The sequence below is a fragment of the Microchirus variegatus genome, assembly GCF_963457635.1.
Source record: "Microchirus variegatus genome assembly, chromosome: 14".
In the NCBI taxonomy this organism is placed as follows: domain Eukaryota; kingdom Metazoa; phylum Chordata; class Actinopteri; order Pleuronectiformes; family Soleidae; genus Microchirus; species Microchirus variegatus.
In genome coordinates this window covers 22,321,578-22,343,786 of record NC_139815.1, presented here as the reverse complement: position 1 = coordinate 22,343,786, position 22,209 = coordinate 22,321,578, and the positions used below count along the sequence as shown (strand labels likewise).

The window sequence follows — 22,209 nt, the reverse complement described above, 5'->3', positions numbered from 1 at the left end:
TACTGGGGCGAAAGGCGGGGTACAGGTCACCAGTCCATCACAGGGACAAACAACCATTCACTCTCACATTCACTCCTACAGTCGATTTAAACTGTCCAATTTGCCTAATCCCCAAATCTGCATGTTTTCGGACTGTGGGGGAAACCGAAGAACCTGAAAACATGGGGAGCACATTTGTGCATTTAATCTTGCTTTTACTATTGTAATGCAGCATACGATGTAATGTATTTTGAAGCATGTCGGAGCAGGAAATCATTGTTGTTCTGCTGTAAACTGAATATAAACTCTTCCTCTCATCTCCCATTTTCCACCCATCTCTCCTCTCTCACCTCAACCATTTGAGACAAAGTGAGTGTGGTGCAGATACATAAAACTGTCTTCACTGTCACTTATTGTTTGCTCTATGTGTCTTATTATAATACTGTAAAATCTACCTGCTTTGCGGTAATGGTAATTGTTGTGGTATCAGGCACTTTAAAGTAAAATGAATTCATTAAAGTCCTGTATTTTGCAAGGTGGGGCCTCAATGAACCTGACTTGTTTTTCTGGTGCATCACCAGCTCGTTGTCTTTGTTCAGCAGAAACTGCAGAAACAGACACATATATCACATCACACTTAAGCAGGTTTACATTTATTGCTTTATTCTTTTATTTTACTATTTATTGTCCATTCTGGCCTATTCACACTGCTGTGTTTTAATGTTGGTGATACTTGGAGAGCTCAATATTTTCTCAGGTGACACTTTTGTTGTATGAAGTTTGAGCACCACTGCATTTACTGTGCTTTCCCGTGGCCTGTGAACGCATCACCACAGTGGCCCCAATCTCTCAGTGAACGATGACGTCATTGACTTTACCTGTTCACACGCACGCAGCCGCGAGTCGCGCGCTCACCTGTCGGCATGCGGAAGTTGAGCAGGTGATGTTGATGAGCTCAGTGTTTAACGTGGAAACGGTCAGTTGTTGATAAAGTGGACGAGTTGTCGCGATGAAGCTGTAAGTGTTCGTGGAAAAGGACACAGCCCCATGAAGAACCGTGCGTGGGTCAGCACCACGCTGCGGGATTTGTTTGCGTTTCTTCTGTGACTGAAGTGTGGGAAAACACGGCGTGCCGACATGTTCTTCACGACCCCCGAGGTAAACACTTTACACGCACTTTTTTACATGTTCGTCTCAGTCAGAAAGGCTTGGTTTGTTGAAACTGAAATTGTCCGTTGAGGTTCAGGTCCCCCCTGAACAACACTGACTAAAAGTAAACACAAAACAAGTGTAACACAAAACAAGTGTAACACGCTAATTCTACATGTCCAAACACGCTGGACTTTAAACACAGGACACGCACAGTAAAGTGGAGAGAGATTTAGCTCCTTTACAAAAACAAGCTATCCAAGAAGCTTGAATCATTGTACATGTTTAATTTAATTCAAATAAAAGCTCAGTGACTATATCAATAGTTATAATAGTGATTCATTTGTATTAATTAACAGTATAAAATATAAATTGTTGTGTACATTGTGATTATTAAATCAATAAATTGTTGTTGCATGTTCCCAATCCAATTCAACTTTATTTATAAAGCACTTTAAAAAACAACAGCTGAAACAAAGTGCTGTACATCACAGATAAATAAATAAAACATACACACGTGTGAACTAATAGACCTAAGAACAAAAAATAAAACGATAAAAAATAATGTAGAAAATTTAAAAACAACACAAATAAACAAGTCATACAATAAAACTATGAAAAAAAGATAAAAAACCAACTTCTCATACTGGGTCGAAAGCGAAAGAGTAAAAATGGGTTTTAAGATGCGTTTTATATATATGTTTATATAATCAGGAATCTATTTCTTAATTACTTTCAAATCAAACAAGTTATTGTCAAATTATTCACATACATTTTTCAAATCATGTAAAAAAAAAAAAAGAAGAAGATCCTTGACCTTTATAGATGGAAATTATGAGTTCAGCATCATGTTCACAGCTTTTGTTTTGTGGTCTGTTTGTTGGGAGAGTGTGCAGGTTGTATGGCTGAGCTATTTTGAATATCTATCTGTATGTCTGTCTATCTAGTGGAATTGCTAATTTTTACATCATTATTCTCAAAACATATTTAAAATGATTACTGTGGGATATTACTGTGAGAAACAAAGATGTCCACTTCAGGCTGCAGAATAAGACATGTATAGAGCAAGACAATCATTCATCTAAAAATAATGGTAATTTGACACACACATATTGTGATTTCGATAACATTTCGATTATTTATTCAGCCCTAGCAGGTTGTGAGGAGAAATGTTAAGCACTCTCATATATGACTATGTTCTGGTAGGTGGACAAAACAAAGACAATTGAGGACGTCGTCCTTTTTAAGTCTGGTAAACGTGTTCATGTAGTCAATACTGAGCTTAGTAATTACTAGAAATGACCCTATTTGAGTACAATTTTTACTGAAAAAAATAAATACAATTCTCAATGATGCAATTCTAGTTTTGCTCTTTAATTAAAGAGCATGTTCCATTGCGTTTTGGAGAATATGATTTGTGGGGCGGGACATGTCTGTGACACCACGCTGCTTTTGTTTGTAACTGTATGCTGTGACACATTTGCCTTCCAAGAATAAGGGCTGAACAGTTAATTGTTTACATGTCGAAACAATACTTTGAAATGACGCCGCTCGTAAATCTCAAAGGCTGCAATTGAGTCATTCGAGTTGTGATTGTTCTATGTTCTGTGCCGTTGTTTTTATAGAGCAACATGTTTCAGACTATTAATACCTTTTAAGTTTTCATTGGAGTACTATACTCCAATCCGATAATTTATTTTATTTTAAATCTATACACAGCAGCACATATCACTAACTGAAGCTTGACTTAAACATGTCACAATATAGATATTTTACTCACATAATTAACGTCTACCTAGAAAGTGCAGGGTTAGATGTTACACTCGGCCATTGTGCAGTTTTGAATTTCCTTTATTGATTATTAGTCAGCTCTATAGTGAGGCATTTTCACCTCATTAATGAGTTACAGCTTATCAATGATGCTCTCTGTGAACCTGACTTCATGAAATGTACTTCCATAGGATTTTTCTCTGTCTTGTCTGATGTCACTGACAGTGTAAATCTTAAGTGTTGCTTCCCTAGAGCTGAATGGTTTAAGGATATATATATAAAAAAATATGGGCATGATGCAGCATTAATGCACAATGATACAATGACAATTTGAGAACTCAAAGATGTTTATTAGTATTATTATCGAGAAGCAACAGTAATCAGAAACACAACAAATATTGCAATTGAGGATCTTGGCCTGTATAATTCTACACTTAACTTTTATTGTTTCTCTTTTTTTAACTCTCTAACTACCACTGTTTAGCTTTTACATTATGTGAAATAGTTTTGCAATTTGCAATTTTTATTTGAAAATGATTAGTTGTTCTTATCTTAACTCTTTGTTCATTTTCATATTAACAGTATATAAGCAAACAAGATTGAGCATTGTATGCAAAATGTACAGTATGTCATATTTGTTTGTGTGAGGAAATTATTATGTCTTAAGGAGTCTGTATTAATATGTTTGCCTGTGTGTGTGTGTTCTTGTATTTGTGGATTTGTGAGTCAGGAGTCATATGGAGTCAGGACATTTTGGCTGCTCCTTACATCTTTAAAGGGCTTTAAGACCTGGTTTTAGGGTTTGGGTTAGAATAAGGTTTAGGTTAGGGTAAGGGTTAGGCACTTTTAGTTGTGATGGTTAAGGTTAGGGCAATGGGCTAGGGAATGCATTGTCTGCAGAATGAGGGTCCTCAGTATGAGTGAAGAGCAAATGTGTCAATCAATGAATTCAAATCAATGCATGAGCCGTGACAAGTGTAAAAAAAACCTCACCCAGTTCATTGTGAAACTGCAGCATAAGTTGTTTAATGTGTCCTCAGGATGGAAAATGTGTTCATACATGTAAAAGCATGTGTGTCCCAGACCACCTCCCAATGTGGATCTCAGGACACATTTACATGTATGTGCATTTACACATCTGACCTTGGAGCTGTCCACATGTGATTTGATCATTCAGGGCAGATGCTAATACTAGGCCAGATCATGTTGTCTTGCAGGCGTGTGGAGGTTGACTCCTCTGCTTTTCTGTGTGAAGCTGCCTGTTACTAACTGTAACTTCAGAAAACTGTAAATTCTAAACCTTTCAGAAGACACTGGGCTCAGTAGGTCAGAAGAGAAACCAGTTCCATCACTGAGAGCAGTCGAGTCACGCCCATGTCAAAGGTTCTCTCCAGTATCTACCCCGGATCTAGTTTGATATTTCATTGTGTCCCCAGAATAGAAACTTGTCTTATCTCAAGACATGTGTCTGTCATAAAAGGCATGAAGCAGTAAACTGTTTTCAATGTTTAAAGGCTAGAGGTCAGAGCAAAGCAGCAGGAGAGAACATGATATAAGAACAGTATGTTGGGCAAGTTTGGACCTGCATTTAAAATGTGAAAAAGTGTGTTTACATGTGTGTTAATGTAAAGGAACAATTGACATTTCACAGAATGCCCTTTCACTTACAATCACAGTCAAAAGTGCTGTGGTACAGTTGGTTGTCTTCCAACCAAGAAGTCAGACATTTGAGCTGTTCCTCTAATTTGCATACAGATGTGTCCTTAGGCACTTACACCAAAATTCTTCCTGACAGCCGTGTCAACAGTGTTTGAATGGTGTGTGCGTGTCTGTATGTGTGAGTGGGTGAATGGCAAGAACTAGTGTAAAGTGGGAAAAGTGCTTTGTTAACACAGACCATTTCTGCTATGAGATCACACTGTGTGATACCAAAACAAAAAATAATACTTGTGATTCGGATTTTATCTGTGTGTTATAGGAAGACTATGAGCTATGGGAGAGACCAGATGGAACTGAGCATTTACTTCCTCCCTCGGTAAGAATCCACTCATCATCCCTCTCTCTCTCTTTATATGAACTTTTATATGCATCGCTCACCAAGATATTTAAAGATGGACTGAGGCAAAGCTGAAAACTGTGGGCAGACTATCAACACTGAAGGAAGACAGTGGACAGATCCTAGGGACAGCAAACAAGACTGACCAGAGAAAAAGACTTAAGTCAGACTGTGAACAGATCGGTGTGTTGGAGTATGTTATGGTTATTATTTATATCATAATATTACTTTTATATTATTTTATCATAGTGCAGTTCACCACAGGCAGCTTGAATTGCTTGAGTTATGACATGATCAAACATCAGCCACGAAATCCAGGAAAACCAGTTTGTCCCCCTCATCTTCAGTTGACCACACACTGTCCTCCAGCTGTTTTTCCTGATCAGTTTGTCCTTCTGTTTTAATAATGAGGGGATGTGGTTAATGTGGCGCCGAACCAATCAAAAGAGCAACATAGAGACAATGGTTGATGAAGAAATGTTCAGCTCTTTTTGTTGTTGTTGTTTCAAGTTAGTCGCTGCACATTTGACATTGAAACAGGGACGCTGCACTGAGGACCCAACACCTCTCAGAAGCAACAGAAATGTCAAACACATTGTACCTCATGTTTATATCATGTTGTATTTGTATGTTTTTACTTGATAGCCGGAGTTAACAGATGCATCACCTCAGATATAATCACCTGACACTGGCAGCTTCTGCCAGTAATAAATGTATGTAAATATGTCATGTAAAATATGGATAGCAATATCGTTTGTCCAAATGATTTTATTGACCAGTGAGTCATTTCCAGACAATGAGTTGCTTTTGTGGACATTTGCATTCTTGAATAGTACTTACAGACAATATTAGGAACATGTCCAGCCTTAAGTGCAGGTTTGAAAGCAGCGATTGTGTTTTAGCTGGACAGTATAACATTACTTTGAGCTGTTAAACATATCTGTAAGCATAATCCTGTGCGGTTCAGTCATAATATTTTGTTTATTTGAACAGTCCACACATAGAACATTTGACTATGTACTAGTGGCCAACAAGGTGGATGATGATGACGCTGACCTGAAGGGTCAGAGACAAAAAGCCTATCTCCAGCAGCTTGAGAAGAAAAACATAACCATCACGGTAAGTCCCTTCAAAAACCTGCCACCTGACCTGACAGATATTTTAATGTGACAAATATCTCAATAAGATAACCCACTTCTGTATGTTGTTGTTGTTGTTTTTGTGTGTCTGTTAGAGGATTGTTCATGAGGACAAGGTGTTCTTTGGCGTGCGTGCTCCAAAAGACATTTTTGAACACTACCAATATCTTCTCAAAGTCTCCGACTCCTGCAACTGGTGTGGAGATGTGAAGGGAACTGTCACGCAGTCTACAAGGTAACAATCATACTGTATAAGAAAGACAACTCTGGATTCCACTAGATGTTAGAAACAGTTGTCCCAGGAAAGGAAGAAATAGAAGAAAATATACAATTTATGGGTGAAAAACATGGTTGAAAACATGACCTAAAAGTTCTCCATCACTCGTACAAACCACATGGACATTTGTCCCCTTAACATTAACTGTTTCCACAGGATCAGGATCGTCTATTTCATTCTTCATCAGACGTTCATCAACACAGGGGGTGAGTGTGACATCATCTGTGGCTCTGTATGCCACCAGCCAACCTTCAGACTTTAAATGGCACAGATATGAATCATGTAACAATGCTGGAAGGAATAGACACGTTGTTGTTTTGTTTTTTGTCTCACAGAGAACTTGAATGAACTGCTGATGAGAGGCGTTTTTGAAACCATATTCTGCCTCCATGAGGTAAGCCCGTCTTTGACAGATGGCAGATGTGTCTATATCCCCAACATGATGCTGTTAATGCCAAAGAGACACGGTAAAGGTAACTTGATTTGATATTAAATATTTTCTTTTCTTCTTTATTCACAGAGAAAGAAGCAGAAAGAGCTGAAGAAGGAGTGGGCTCGATGGTCGGCCCTGTTTAGAGGACAACCCGTCAATGAAGTCAAGTCAGTACCTGAGCGTTCAGCTGTATTTTACTTGTCATAACAAGTTTTTCTAGTGCTAGTGCAATGCCATCTCACTACATCTCTCTGCAAACTGTTCATCCCAGCTCTGAAATCAGAGACACTTCTGTTATTCAGGTCTGATTAAATCTGCAGTTTGTAGCTTTTAAATTAGCAGCAGGGCATAGCAGTGACTGCCAGCCGTGTGGAGTGGTTGTAGTTCCACATGTTCATTTTCCATTTATGTACCCACGATCAAAAAACCTGAATTACCATCACCAGACACTCGGGGTTGCATCATTGCTCATTTCTCATGAAATGTAATGCAACACTAATGCGTTTGTTGAGTACCTGAATCAGGTTACTTCATATCACTAGAAGACTTATTGTCTGGCAAAAAAGACTGTGTTCATCAGCCCGAGAGAATCCCTGTGTCTGCCAGCTGTCCATCAGCTCCTCTGAATAAGAGCTAAGTGACTGGTATTGCAGTGTCTGGTATCTTGATGTGTTTTTTTTGTTTTTGTCTTCATTAACCCCCCCCCCCCCCCCGCCCCCCTTCTGCAGATGTTACTTTGGAGAGAAGGTGGCCCTGTACTACCTGTGGCTTGGTTGGTACACCAAGATGCTGGTCCCAGCTGCTGCTCTGGGTGTTGTAGTGTTCCTGTATGGACTTGCCTTTTTCAACACCAACCCCCTCATGTGAGTCAGCAGCTTAAATGTCATATTATGTGGTAAATTGTTCATCGTTATATAACAGTTTTTTTGAAGGTGTGCAGAATTTAAAAATGTGATTGTTCAGGTTTTGGAGGTGTAGTTGTACGAGGTACTGGCACAGAGGCGGCACTCACTGATCTGTGCTGACACAGATGGGCATGGTTGATCTCAATATAAACATGACCAGGTACACAATAAAAACTAATTTTAGCCACTTAACAAAGGGCGCACTGTCAAATGTAGGCGGGATCAAGTCTATGATATGTTGATACATTCAGAATTTTGTTAAGTGGCTACAATCAGTTTTACCTTTTGTCCTCGCTGGGTCAGCTGCACATGGAGAAATCATCACTTCCTGTGTGCTAGTACCACATAGGGTTGCCAACCGTTCTCTAAAACAAAGATTTGTTCCATATTTGATGGATAAAAGATGTGTTCCGTATCAAGTCTGTGCAAAACCGGGACATACAAATGACAGATTAGTCCACTAATGAAGATTGCACAATTTGTATGAGGGAAAATAAAGTCATCCTAATGCTGTCAGGCCCTCTCCATCTGTCTGTCATTCGTTACTATCCAACAGGAAGCAGCCGCCTTTAATTAGTCGTCCTGTTATTGTAGCGTAGCAACGGAGACGAGGTTTAAGTCTAAAATGGCGACAGGAGGAAACTGCTCAGGCTAAACAAAAAACAGAACAAAAACAAAAGTTACATGCATATAGATATGATTGTAAAACAGGGCAATTGCATATTTTACTGTGTGGTATGTGTATACAGTATAACTGTGATCCTTATTTTATTATCAGGAAGTTGGCGACCCGAGTACCACCATTACAGGGATATCCCTCTGATCTTTTACTCTTTGTTTCTGTGTGTGTGCGTGTTCTCAGTCAGGAAGTGTGTAATTCCAGCATCATCATGTGTCCTCGCTGTGATGATAATCGGTGCACAGTGTGGAAGCTCTCAGACACTTGCTCCTATGCTAAGGTGAACTCCTCTTGATTCTGACACACTTCACTGTTAATACAAGCGGCTGTAATTTCACAACAGAGTGAGGTTACAGCAGCAGCTTGAAGAGAACATCTACTCCATCTCATACACTGTATAGAGCAGCTGTTTGTGAAATAAAAATGACTAATCTGTCATATGTTTTTGTTCACACAGGTCAGCCATCTATTTGACAATGAGGGCACTGTGGCTTTCGCTATGTTTATGGCGATTTGGGGTGAGTTTCACGTCTCCTCTCATGTGTTTGTCCAATATAATCATTATAACGCACTATATAGAAACTGCATTGGCAACTCTATCGGAACCACTGCAGCATCCTGTCGCCATGTCTTTGCTCTACATCAGGGGTTCCCAAACTTTTCAAAGTTCCACACTCAACGAATGACCTCCTGCCATCTACCCCCTAATCACACACTCTTAAAAAAACAACATCTTACTGTTACTCTACATCATATTGTGTTCCTTTGTGTGTTCTTAGCTACTCTGTTCCTGGAGTTGTGGAAGAGACATAGAGCCAAACATGTTTCTCAGTGGAAGGTCTATGACTGGTGTGAAGAAGAGGTATCCATGTTTGCACAAATAATGATAATTGATAATATCTTTTGTTTACAGACAAATAGCACAAAAAGTATATAATAAGGTACTACAGAGTTACAGTTATACCATGTCTCCATATATACTGTTGTTATTATTAAGCCTTTAGTGATGAGATGACAATAACAGAAATCTTTGAGTATATATATGTATGTGTGATCTGATCTTTTTGTGTTAACAGGAGGAACTGATAATGGAAATAATCAACGATCCATACTGTATGCCCAAACAGTTCAGACACTCGTACCTGCGCAGCACTCTGGTCCTCATCCTGGTAACACTTATGGTAAAACACACGCACACATGTACTTTGATAGCCATACAGACTGAAGTTTGCCCTGTAGAGGACAACTGCTATGGAGATAACGGTAAAGGTAAAAAGGGGCATTGTTTTGCAGTTGCTACTTATTTATATCATCCATGTATCATAGTTATTCATTATATCTAAAGAATAGTTCAAGTTTTTGAAGGGTACTTGTATGAAGTACTGAGTTGGCACGTCTGTGCTCATAGTCTGCAATGACTGTAAGCACCTCATGAGCTGTCAGAGCTGAAATCAGCCCAAGACATGGAACGTTGCCCTCACAAAAAACATGTCTGCTAATGGGGACACAAGAAGAAACAGAATTTAGCCACTTAACAGAAAGCTCACCTAATAAACTCTACACCTGCTTAAGTCTATGATTGTACTACTTTGTAAACCGCAAATCAGAATTTTGAAATGAGGGAGCAGCATCTATGTCCCTGCAAACTCTTAAGTGTTATCTTGCTGAAAATATTGTGGACTTAATCAGTCACATGTTTTATTAGGTGAGCCTTTTTTTAAGTGGCTAAAATGTGTTTTTCATTGTGTCCCAGCTGGCAGACCATGAAGTGAAGCCAAGTCCAGCAGCTCAGACAGGTACTCAAATGCAACAAGCGAGACGGTGACCCAAATAGAGGTCCCAGTAGCAACAAGAGTCATCATATCCACGTGTTTGTGTGTGTTGCAGATGTTGCTTATCATTGGACTGGCTCATGCTCTGGTGGTGTTTCGAGTTGTGGCTGCTGCCTTGTTGGCTGAGGGCAACTGGGAGTTCATCAAAGATCACTCCTCCTCTGTGGCCATGATGCTGGGAGCTGTCCTGCACTATCTTACGATTCAGATCATGACACGGGTACGTTCTGTAAACCAATATATAAGCTTCATAACATTTATAAATTCCACTTTTCCACACACGTGGCTTTTTATGGATGAACCTGTATAAGATTTGTTACTTAAGGCATCAGTGTGTAACTTTTGGTGTTCTTATTCTGCCAATATTTGGTCTCCATGAACCGAAACAATGTAATATAATTTGTTTGCTGCATCCGTTATCAGAAATAGACTCTACCATTACATGACTTTTTTATTTTTTATTATTGTGTGTTTTTATTTGGTATTTTCATGTATGGTTCATGAATTTGTTCTTACCGTCTGCTTTTAATGCTGTCTGTAATGCTTTTATTTTGTAAAGCACTTTGGTCAACTGTGGGCTGGTTTAAATACAGTAATTACATTACATTGATATGTGAGATCTACCGATCCTGCTCTTTAAAGATCTACCTGCCAATGGTTTCATACATTTGTAAATCTGTATGTTTATCACCTGCAGGTTAACAGATGGGTTGCCCTCAAGCTTTGTCACATAGGTGAGAATCAATTTAGATTCTTAATTCAATATCTTGCATTCACATTCAAAAACACTGATTATTCACTTATATTAATGTATTTTTCTCTGTCTGTGTGTGCGTGTGTGTGTGTGTGTGCACATCTTCAGAGAAGACAAACTCATTTGCCTCCACAGAGAGGAGCTTCACAATCAAGATGTTCACCTTCCAGTTCTTTACTCTCTTCTCTTCACTCTTCTATGTGGCCTTCTTCCTCGGCAGGTACAGATTCTCATTCTGCAACCTTGTCTGTGGAAGTTCCACCCCATATTTTATTATTAACACTTTTAAATGAACGTATTTTTTTCCATCACATCTAAAGGGATTGTTCAGTTTGTATGAGGTTAGCATGGTTAGCACTGAGCTGTGCACGCCCCCTGCTGGCCCCCTCTGTGGAGAACTTGCAAAAGATCGACAACCTTATAATTTTATCTCCAATAATATTAACTGACTCATCCTGAAGGAGCAGGTGGATCTTTTTTGTTTCTGTTGTCATTTATATGAGATTGAGTCACTGAATATGTCTTCACAACACGCTGGGGAAATGAACACAAGTGAGCGAGTTATCACAGATAAAGATGGTTGCATTTGTTGAAAGTACTCAAAAGTTAATCCGTCACGTAGGCGTCTGTTCTGAGATGTTAAATTCAGATTGTTGATGTGAAATTGACCATCTCTCACAGAATAAATGGCCATCCAGGAAAATATGTGCGTATCTCTCGCTGGAGGCTGGAGGAGGTGAGGATGTGTATATGTCATATGTTCAAACGATTATATATATATATATACCATGTTTGTGTCCTCCTTTTAACTCTCTGATGTGTTGTGTGTCTTGCAGTGCCACCCGAGTGGTTGTTTAACAGACCTGTTTATTCAGATGGCCGTGATCATGGTGCTCAAGCAGACTCTTAACAACGTCTTTGAGTTCACAGTGCCGTAAGTGTGCTTGTGTTTTGATGTGTACGAGCCGTGTTTCCCAAATGTTTTGTATGGGGACCAACTTTAAAATAGTAATTTGTAACATTTATACTATCTACTATCTATAAACTAATGCTATTTAAAGAAGTATGTTTTAGGTAGTGTCAGCTTGACCTTGACTTTCAGATTGCCTTCACAGAGTAAACATAACAGGCTCTCATTCATGTGTTTTCCAGGTGGTTGAAGACGTGTCTAAAAAGAAAAAGCGGAAAGAAGCTGCAGAGAAAGTGTGGTCACTGTTATAGGAAAAACTGTCTTAATGCCCAGGGAAATGCTGAAGCATGTGACATCTGCAAACTCCAGGACTGGATTCGAAACTATCATCTAGCCGACACAAATGTCTTTAGCCTTTTTAATGAGTTCCTGGAAATGGGTAAGTTCAGCGTTAGAGTCTCTGTCCTTAAAGATCATGAGGGTAAACAGTTTGACAGAGAATTCTGACAAAAACCTGGACATTATTGTAATATAATATTATTATAATCATTAACCTGAACTATAAATGGAGAAATCTTTGATTGTCAGTATGTCTGTCCTTATATTAACACCAAGTACACCCCTTTCATCAATCACATCCAGTGTAGTTCTAGTAGGAGGATTGTGTCAGGAAGGGCAAACACTCCTAAAGACAGACATACTGATATAAAACATAGACTATAGCAGTAGCAGCTGATGAAGTGGGATTAAATGTGTCCTGAGGATGGATTTGCTTTCATGTGTTCCCACCTAATCAGATAAGATACCACTGTTGAAATGATTCCTTCAAGTGACCAATAACAATTGATTATGACAACAGTGTTTCAAAAAGATGTTCAGTACGTCACTCTTGTATCTTACATTTGTTTTCATATGAGGGGAATTAATACTATAATAATACTAAATGAAAACATCAGTCGTATGTTGTAATATGTCAGTATGACTCGTCACTCACATCCTTGATGTAAAAGCCAATTATAGAAAATTAGTACATTCTGTATAGATTAGTCTAACCATTACCATCTACAAACTCACAACATTTGATTTGAACTTTATTTTAGCCGTTCTGTATTTGAAACCGAGGTCAACAAAATATTTGGTAATTTTTTTTTTTTTTTTTTTATGGCTTTGCTGTCTGTGCACTTCAGTGGTCCAGTTCAGTTTCACCACCATATTTGTGGCCGCGTTCCCCCTCGCCCCCCTGCTGGCTCTGATCAACAACGTCTTTGAGATCCGCCTCGATGCCATCAAGATGGTTCGCCTGGAACGTCGGCTCGTTCCCAGGAAGACTAACGACATTGGTGAGCTGCATTATATTGTGCTTTTCAAGGTGTTACACAGCTTATACACATTATCTTATTCTTATTATTGAATTAATGAATTTTGTATTGCGTTACCCTGTGCCCTGATACAGTATAGACTGTGATAACAGGTCCAGTCATTTATAAGCTTCACTTCTCAAGTTAGTAAGACCAGCCCAGTTCATTTATGATGGTCAGAACTTCTGAATTACTGTCACTATGGCAGGTTCAACTTGACTGTCCACAATGTGGGACATTTCTTAAACAATGACACGAGTTACAAATACAAACAAAGATGATTGTTATTAAGAAAGTCAAACAGGAGAGCTTCAAGTTCAGTTTCAGGCAACTTAATTCAGTTTAACAAATTCATACTCAAACAAATTGAATTCACTATGGTTGAAAAATGTGTAGTTGGCATTTTTTTGTAAACTGTGAATTTCTTAAACGTTCAATTTATGAATATATAGAACCTTCTCTTTTACTTGTTATTTTAACCACTCTGAACAGACTTTACACTTTTACAATTTTATCCTGTTCTCAGTATCTATTTACAATCCTGTTTGTCTTGGTTCCATTAGTCATACCTTAGTCATTGTTTCCTCATCCCACCTCAGCTTTATGACACATGACTAACAAGAGAAAGCATTTAAGAAGCACAAACATCCACCAAGGCCTCTATGTTTCCTCAAACTTCTGAAATCAGATCGGTATCTGGACCACCACCACAATCTAATCATTTCATCACTGACCTGTATCCTACATACCCAGTAAAAAATAAATAAATAAACAATTTGCTGTTTACAATTTATGCTGCCCAGAGACGGATACATGAATCTGAAAACCTTACCTCTTTGCTGAAGGTTTTGGAGTAACAGAATTTTTCGTGCACATCTTTCTTTGCGACACGTCACTGTCTTCTCTCTGCAGGTGTGTGGACACAGGTGTTGGAAGCGATCGGTGTGTTGGCGGTGATTGCTAACGGTTTAGTCATCGGCGTTTCGTCAGACTTTGTCCCACGCCTTGTCTACCGTTACCGCTATGGCCCGTGTGCTACTGGGATCTCTGAGACAAAGTTAGTGATGTTTCAGCTGGTCCAAGCATCTCACAATAGACGTCAGCCGAGTGGTCTCTGTGTTGTGACTCGTGTGTGTGTGTGTTTTATGGTCCTGTCACAGCTGCATGCAAGGCTACATCAGAGACACCCTTTCCACGGCTTTTGTGAGTGACCCAGCAGTTCGAAGTGACTTTAATCATAAACAGATGTGGACAGAGAATGGCTTCAATGCTACAGAGTGCAGGTAAGATGACATCCGATTGTGCCCTGAGCAAACATACAGAATATTCAACCATGTGATGCACCTTACAAAAAGTGTCTCCTTTGTACAGCTACAGAGACTACAGGAGTAATGAGGACTACGCTTTAACCTCTCAGTTTTGGCTCGTGCTGGCTGTGCGTTTCGCCTTCGTCATCCTGTTTGAGGTTCGTACACCAGGTTCAGATAAAGCAGTGCTGCTCATCTGATCTGATGAAGTCACTTCAATTGTTGTGTGTGTTTCTGCAGCACGTCGTGGTGGTGTGTAAGTTTATAGCAGCATGGTTCGTCCCCAACAATCCCATGCGGGTGAAGAATGAGCGTCTACATGACAAACTGGCTCGGCTAAAGGAGGAGCTCCGGTAAGTGAGCAGAATCACAAGTTATAATTTGATATGGGAAGGAAAAAAGACAATTTTATGTCAAGATTATCCTGACCAAAACATTTGCAATTCATTATATTATATTATTATTATTATTATTATTATTATTATTATTATTAATAATATAATATGCTTTAAAATGTCTTTAAAGATAAATTAAACATGCATTTTAGTAGTTCTTTGCATGTGTGGAATTAACAGTGACTGCACCGATGTCTCCACCAATATTAGTCCAATAAAGTCATTTTAGTGCGTTTATGAACTATGACGCTGTTAGCAACACATTTGTGCGGTGTCATTTCAAAGACATAATTCTCCAACTGTGTAACAAATATTCTCCTCTTAAAATGTTTTATTCCTTCTGAAAGTTGGAAAAAAAATCTTATTTATACATGATATCAGAGATGTAGTTAAAGCTGTGAAAACACACATACTGTAAGAACTGTATCAGAGATAATGAAAGTATATAATATGGTAATACATTCTTATTCTTATTATATTGTGCATTACATCTTTTTGTGTGTTTTTCTTCAGTGATCTGAAATCCACATACAGCAAATCCACAGATGTCTGAACCCTCCCGAGTCCTGACTGGACCAAATATGCAACCAAAACGAGGGGACTCTTGTTTTTATCATTTCTATTTTCTGTTGGACTGTGACGCTGGACTCCATTTTGATGTTGTTTTTATACGTCGTGGACTTTTAATTTTTGTTTTTGTTGTCATGTGACCACACACACATTTACTGTACATATCACCCTTCTGTTGACATTCTTGAGATGCTTTTAACTTAACAGAATTTGTTTTCACTAATCAACCGTATGTTGTTAATATTAATAACAACTTGTTACTTTAAGAGGGCCGACTGATTTATCTGGTTAACCGTTCAACAGTTTGCTGGACAGAAAAAATACATTAATTAACATTTCATTAAAAGTTTACTACCATACAAATACATTACATATGCAATGTACTGAACTAGGCAGGACAACGATCTGTCCCAATACCTACACCTGCATTAGCAGGTAAAAGACGGGTGTTATCTTCCCTGACACCATGTCTCCTGTAGACCACAATTTATCTCCACAATTCTCCATCTGTTCGTGTTTATGAGCCTACACCCGGTTTTTAGGACTGCTAATAATCTTCATTCATGAGCAAGTGAAAGTAAAAACGATATTTATTTGTACTCTCTTAATTGTCCTGTCTATATTCTGGCAGTCAACAAATAAACATTCAAATGTAAAACTAAACTAAACAAGAAAGGCATGATTTGCAGATAACTTTGACCCATATTCATTTCATTACAGTGCAAATACAAGATATTTTAAGGGATTTAAACAAACAAACAAACAGATATGCTAGCTTTGAAGCTTCTGAAGTTGAAGGGAAGTGTACTGGAAACTGGGACTGAAATGACACATTTAAATACATATACAGCACTTTAATATGGATTTGGTTCCCCTTTTTGCAGCTATAACATTCTGAAGTGTTTCTGTTGGAGATTGTGCTTGCTTCCTTCTGTAGAGCATTTATCAGGTCCTGATGTTGGACGAGAAGGTGTTGAGGTAGTGACTCATTTACAGTATAGTTGTTTCTTTGTGCACTGGTGTAAAGTCATCTTGATACATAGATATGGATGATATATATTGCCCAAAGCCTGACAAACATCCCAAATTCCATAATTAACTATCTTTAATACTTTTAAGACCCAGGCAGAACAATGGCCTTTCTGCATGGAGTTTGCATGTTCTCCCTGTGTATGCATGGGGTTCTCCACAGTCCAAAAACATGCAGATTTGGGGATAAGGCAAATTGGACTCTCTAAATTGACCTAAGCGAGTGTGAGAGTTGTTTGTTTGTCTCTATGTGACCCTGAGATGGACTGGCGACCTCAGCTGGGATTGGCACCATCGCCCGCCTGTGACCCTCGCGTGGAGGATAAAGCGGTAGAAGATGAATGAAAGAGTGAGTTAAACACAAAATGTTCACTGTTACTTAAAATATTATAGTGTGTGTTCAAAATTGGAAACAAATCATGAAACACAGACATACATAAGGACACACACAGAGTAATCCGCTGATCATGTTTCACACAGACAAAGCAAACGTCTGAACCGGGGCTGAATAGTTGCTCGTCATTTATTTTTTTATCAATATATCCATGTACAACATACAAAAAAACACACCTTTTGCATAAATTATGCTACTGAAAAAAATAAAACACAGAACTGCGCAGCCATTTTCCTTCGTCTAGAAGTTTGTTGTAAAGTGAATACTGAGGAGAGACTTTAGTGGACTGCAAAGGCAAACAGAGGTACAGTGTTGAGACGCCTTGTTGTAGTGTATCTAGTAAAAAAAAAAAAAAAATTAATAGGCAAATCTTGCATTCGGACCTATTAACAGAATCGCTTTGGAAATCAAATCTGCTGTTTTATGGTAGAAACATTAGTAGAACCTGTTTTGTTATGTTGGAGACTGAAAGCAGGAGGAAAGCGTGTGATTATTTTTGTTGTGTGTGTGTGATGTATTTGTGACAGTGTTGCAGACATAGCTCCCCAGTATCTAAAATCCATGATAACAATCTCGAGAAAGAAAAGAATTATCATGCAAGCATGTCCAACATCTAAGCAATTGCAAGCTAACAGTAAATATCTAATACACCTTATTTATGTTCCTACGATATGGAATACAGTGTAGAGTTGGTCCACTTAAAATCGTGTAGGATAAGGATATTGTTTATAGTTCATGTGCTGGGTAAATCTTTGTGAACCAAAAAAACCCAACAAAAATGCACACGTGTCTGACATTTTGAATCATTCTGATTTATCGTACGATCACAAGTGGAAGCTGGTATTCAAATAAGGGCAGAGTTGAATTTAACTGGTCAGTAAAAGCACGTTCACGCAGAGGTGCAGAGGTATAAAAACTGTACTTGTGTAAAAGGTGGTGAATAATAACAGTGATGTCACAGTCACGACTCCTCTGAAACTGCTATTAATGCAATTTTACCCATCATTGGAAAAAGTGTGAACCCTGCGCCAGTGTCCACACTGATGTGTTTTCCATTCTTATATTATTAACCCGTAACTTTTTTAAATTCGCTCACACATCTCACAGCTTTTGGCCAATTTCCACACCATTTGGGTATCAAAACATCCAAAAACAATGCATGTGTATATAGTTTTTTGAATTCCTCAGATTTCAGAAAAAAAATTGGCTTTTTCTGCAAGTGAAAATGCAGTGTTTGTCTGCTGTCCAACATGCAATTTTTTGGTTAATACACATCACCTTCCTTTACACTTAAAGGTCCAATATGCAAGATTCTACCTCACAAAATGAATTATATACAGTATTTACTGTATATAGAAGAGGACTAACTTTGGTAGCTATTGGCACTACTATTATTCACTATACAGTTGTAGCACGGTACGGCTTGACTCCACACGGTTTGGGTAATTTTCCATTGCTATAGTACGAACCACAACCGCATAAAAATGCCATGATGTTGTTTTATACACCAACTAGTGACGAGCAGTTATTTTCAATGTATTGAATTTGAATCGTATCAATCCAATCGAAATTTCAGTTCAGTACTTCCTGCATGACCGGAGCACAGACTCCGTCTGACACGGTCGCTGAACTAAAATACGGCGGAACGGGTTGTGATGCGGATGACAATCGGCGGCTTTTCGGTAGTGCTGTCGCTTAATACACCAGACTCCTCTGTTAAATGAGATATTAGACATTTTCTTGCTAAATGTTAGAGATGAATGCATGTTTTCAGGATTTTTAAATCTGATCAGTTTTCACTGATCTACACTTCGGCATTACCAGGTCAAGCCATGCCGTGCTACAACTGTATAGTGGGAAAGCGCCATATTTTGACTATTGCATTTAAGGACCTGTCAGAAATGCCAGATGCTAAAAACGCCGCTTTCAAATTTTCAAGAAGGACTAAAATAACTTTATGCCATACGTACGTACATCCTTAGTCTTTTGCAGAAAACCCCTGATGGTTAAAACATTATGGCGATGAAGTTTAAAAAAGAACAACAACAAAAAACTGCTGAACATTTCGATACCCAGATAGTTGAGATTAGCCTTAAAATGTGAGAGGGAACTGGCTGTGGTCGTCCTGTGTAAAAAAATCTGTGACTTTGATGTGCTTTACTTCGTCTGTAAACAATGAGGTCCGGAGTGGAGTCAGAGAGAGAGACAGTGGTTTGCATCTGGAAAAGGCTGAGAACCACTGCTCTAATGTGCTTTTTAATCTTAGCCATGAAACACACAAGAAAGTCACTGCTTTTAACGTCCCCAAAAAAAATCTGAGAGAAAAGGTAGCAGCAGAGTGCTGATGATGACATCACCGTGTTGTTGTTGTTATTGTTATTACAAAGGAAATATCCTGAATTTAAAGTCTACAAAACATAAACATAGAACAGACTCGGAGTTTTCACAGCAAATAAAAACAGAAGGTAACACACACGGGTAACGTGAAATAAAGAGCGGTCTGTCTGTCTTCAGGACAGACAACTGCTGCTCATCAAAGCGTGATGGGACATCTTTAAACAGCTTCATCAGCTTGATGACCATACAGCACATGTACGTGTAGGCCTTTACTCATCTATGGCTTATCACTAGCTAATAAGAAAGCTGGAACAGGCTCACCTACGTCCATGCGTTCTGTATTTAAGACTGACTTAAAGCTGCAGTAGGCAGGATTTCGTAGGGCTGAACAAAGGCTGCGATTTCTGATTTAATCTCTTGTGTTGTGCAAATCTTCCATTTTAGAAGTAATTCATGACGGTTAGTTCTTAACCTCGCATTGACATATAAAGTTGCAGTGCAGGGGGTGTGGCAGGATGAATTTGTGAAAATGTCACATGTCGCCGTATTTTAAACAAAAGTAACAGCCATTTTGTTTTCACAATCAACCAAAACTTTGTCGCACTCTGTCACTGTTGTGGAAACGTCTGCAGAGAAGAAGCCATCTTATTGTTTAGACTTAGGTTTTCATTAATTTTCACATTACTTTTTAATGAAACCTTCACTGTACATGACACAGCAGGTGTAATCTGACATGGGATTCAAATAACCCTAATAGATACTATTAAGTCCTACACACACTATATGGTCTATGGATGTTTTTATGGCGTCATGAGGAAAATCTGTCATGTTTTTACTCTGTTGGAGATAATATTGTACTGAATCTGAATTAAAGAACATATTATACATGTTTTCCAACACCACTAGAGGAGCATTCATTTCAGATCAATCTGACATGTACTGATTGATAGCGTCAACAGAAACCCTGCCTACTGTACCTTTGTGTTCTTTTTAAATCGACTTCACAATAATGGAGACAGTAGATTCATTATAGCTCACAAAGAACATCTTTGATTATAGAAACCTAAGTATCTACCATTTGCACTTGACATATATATTTGATATAATAAGTGATTCTAACCCCCATTGAAACAGAAAGTGCAACGCCGAGTGAGTGGAAAACAAAACGTAAACAACGAGGAAAAAAAAAAAAGGTGCATGTGCACGAACGTAATGTAGCAGGTAGATTCTAAAGCTTCAGTGCAATACAGACGACACTTCAAGAAGCACTCTGTCAAAGTGTGACGAGGCGCTCGTCCCGTACAGTTCTCTGACATTGTGACACCATAAGTCCACACGTAAACGGAGAGAAAGAGAGAAAGATGAGCTCACTTCAGTTCCTCACAGTCGACAAAATAAGAGCACAGCAGGCAAACAGGCAAATCAGTGAGGGACTGAGAGAAAAGACAGACACACCCGAACACTGAGGACTAATAAACATCACATACACTGTCAGTCGTGATCCCCGCGTGAACGCGAGGCTTTCAGACACTGGTGACGTCGACTCTGTGAGTTACATGTAGTCACTCGACCGCCCAAGGCTGAACACGAAGCGATTTAAACGCTTTTAAAATAAATAGCTATGCAGGTTTCGCATTGGTGAGATCAAGATGAAACTGTGACATTTTTAACAGGTATAAATATGGTTCATAGTTATCTTCATCATTTCATTCTTCTTCTTTTTTTTTAGTCTGTTGACATTGCGGTTGTTGAGGTCTGGGAACAAAGCACCAGGGTCACCAAGCGGCTGTCGGGCGACACGATGGAGCCAGGAGGTTAACCCCCGATAAGTTTGGAAGCAAAAACTGAAACTTCACACCCCTGAAGCTGCACAGGAAGTGTGCACGTGCATGACTGTGGCAAATAAGTAAGGTGACACTAAAATAAGGCAATTGTGATGGATAGTTACAACTGAAAATGTGAGGGCGTCATGGGGGTCTGTTCAAAGCAGTAGCACTAATCTATCTTTATTTGGCTACTTGGCAACAGATCACAATAAGCATAACGTCGCATTACGTTTCAGTAACGGTTACATTGCTCACGTAGCACATGTGACCACTTGACATTCCCTCTCTGTTCTCTCTATTTTTGGTCTGTAAAAACTACTGAGGGGAAGTATATGGCTCTTCAGCAGTTCTATGCTCCACAATGTTCCCGACTAACTATGGTCTGTGGCTAAAAATAACTGCCTGACGTGAACGTGCGAGACACAAACGGTTACGTTACAAGCGGTAAAAGCACAACGGCGCACTAAGAGATGCTTTAATGTGTGACGGAGCTGCAGGGAAGAGCGGTTTTAATTCCCTGTAGGTTCATTACCACATAAAAAAATATGGTTTCACAAATTGTCAAGATCAGACTAGAATGACATGCCTTCAGCAAGGCCCAACAGTTTCCAGAGGCCTAGTTCACACTAGGCCAGATAATCTGTAAACCTAGTTTTCACTCCGTGGTTTTCAGATACATAATCTGTAAACTTAGTTCACACTGCATGATTTTCAGACAGATAATCTGGAAACCTAGTTCACACTGCACGATTTTACAACCTGGTAATCCATAAACCTAGTTCACGTCATGATTTTCAGCCTGATAATCTGGAAACCTAGTTCATACTCCATGATTTTCAGACCGATAATCTAGAAATCTAGTTCATACTCCATGATTTTCAGACCGATAATCTAGAAACCTAGTTCATACTCCATGATTTCAGACAGATAATCTGTAAATCTAGGTCACACTCCATGATTTTCAGCCTGATAATCCATTAACCTAGTTGACAGTGCATGCTTTTCAGACAGATAATCTGGAAACCTAGTTCACACTTCATGATTTTCAGCCAGATAATCTGGAAACCTAGTTCACACTGCATGATTTCCAGCCTGATGATCTATAAATCT

The 22,209-nt window shown here is 38.9% G+C and overlaps 1 protein-coding gene across 1 annotated transcript; it reads left to right on the top strand.

Moving 5' to 3' along the window:
- Positions 1–1,116: 1,116 nt before the first annotated feature.
- On the top strand, positions 1,117–14,905 carry LOC310936533 (anoctamin-9-like; the record flags this gene model as incomplete). Its single annotated transcript, XM_083900606.1, has 23 exons — positions 1,117–1,137; positions 4,877–4,933; positions 5,948–6,073; positions 6,189–6,328; positions 6,527–6,576; positions 6,706–6,764; positions 6,891–6,970; positions 7,532–7,666; positions 8,571–8,667; positions 8,845–8,905; positions 9,167–9,249; positions 9,464–9,568; positions 10,275–10,439; positions 10,917–10,953; positions 11,082–11,193; positions 11,655–11,709; positions 11,810–11,907; positions 12,126–12,322; positions 13,071–13,223; positions 14,154–14,298; positions 14,402–14,524; positions 14,613–14,733; positions 14,789–14,905. 23 exons carry the CDS (start codon positions 1,117–1,119, stop codon positions 14,903–14,905), a joined length of 2,337 nt encoding a protein of 778 aa, XP_083756732.1.
- Positions 14,906–22,209: the final 7,304 nt, after the last annotated feature.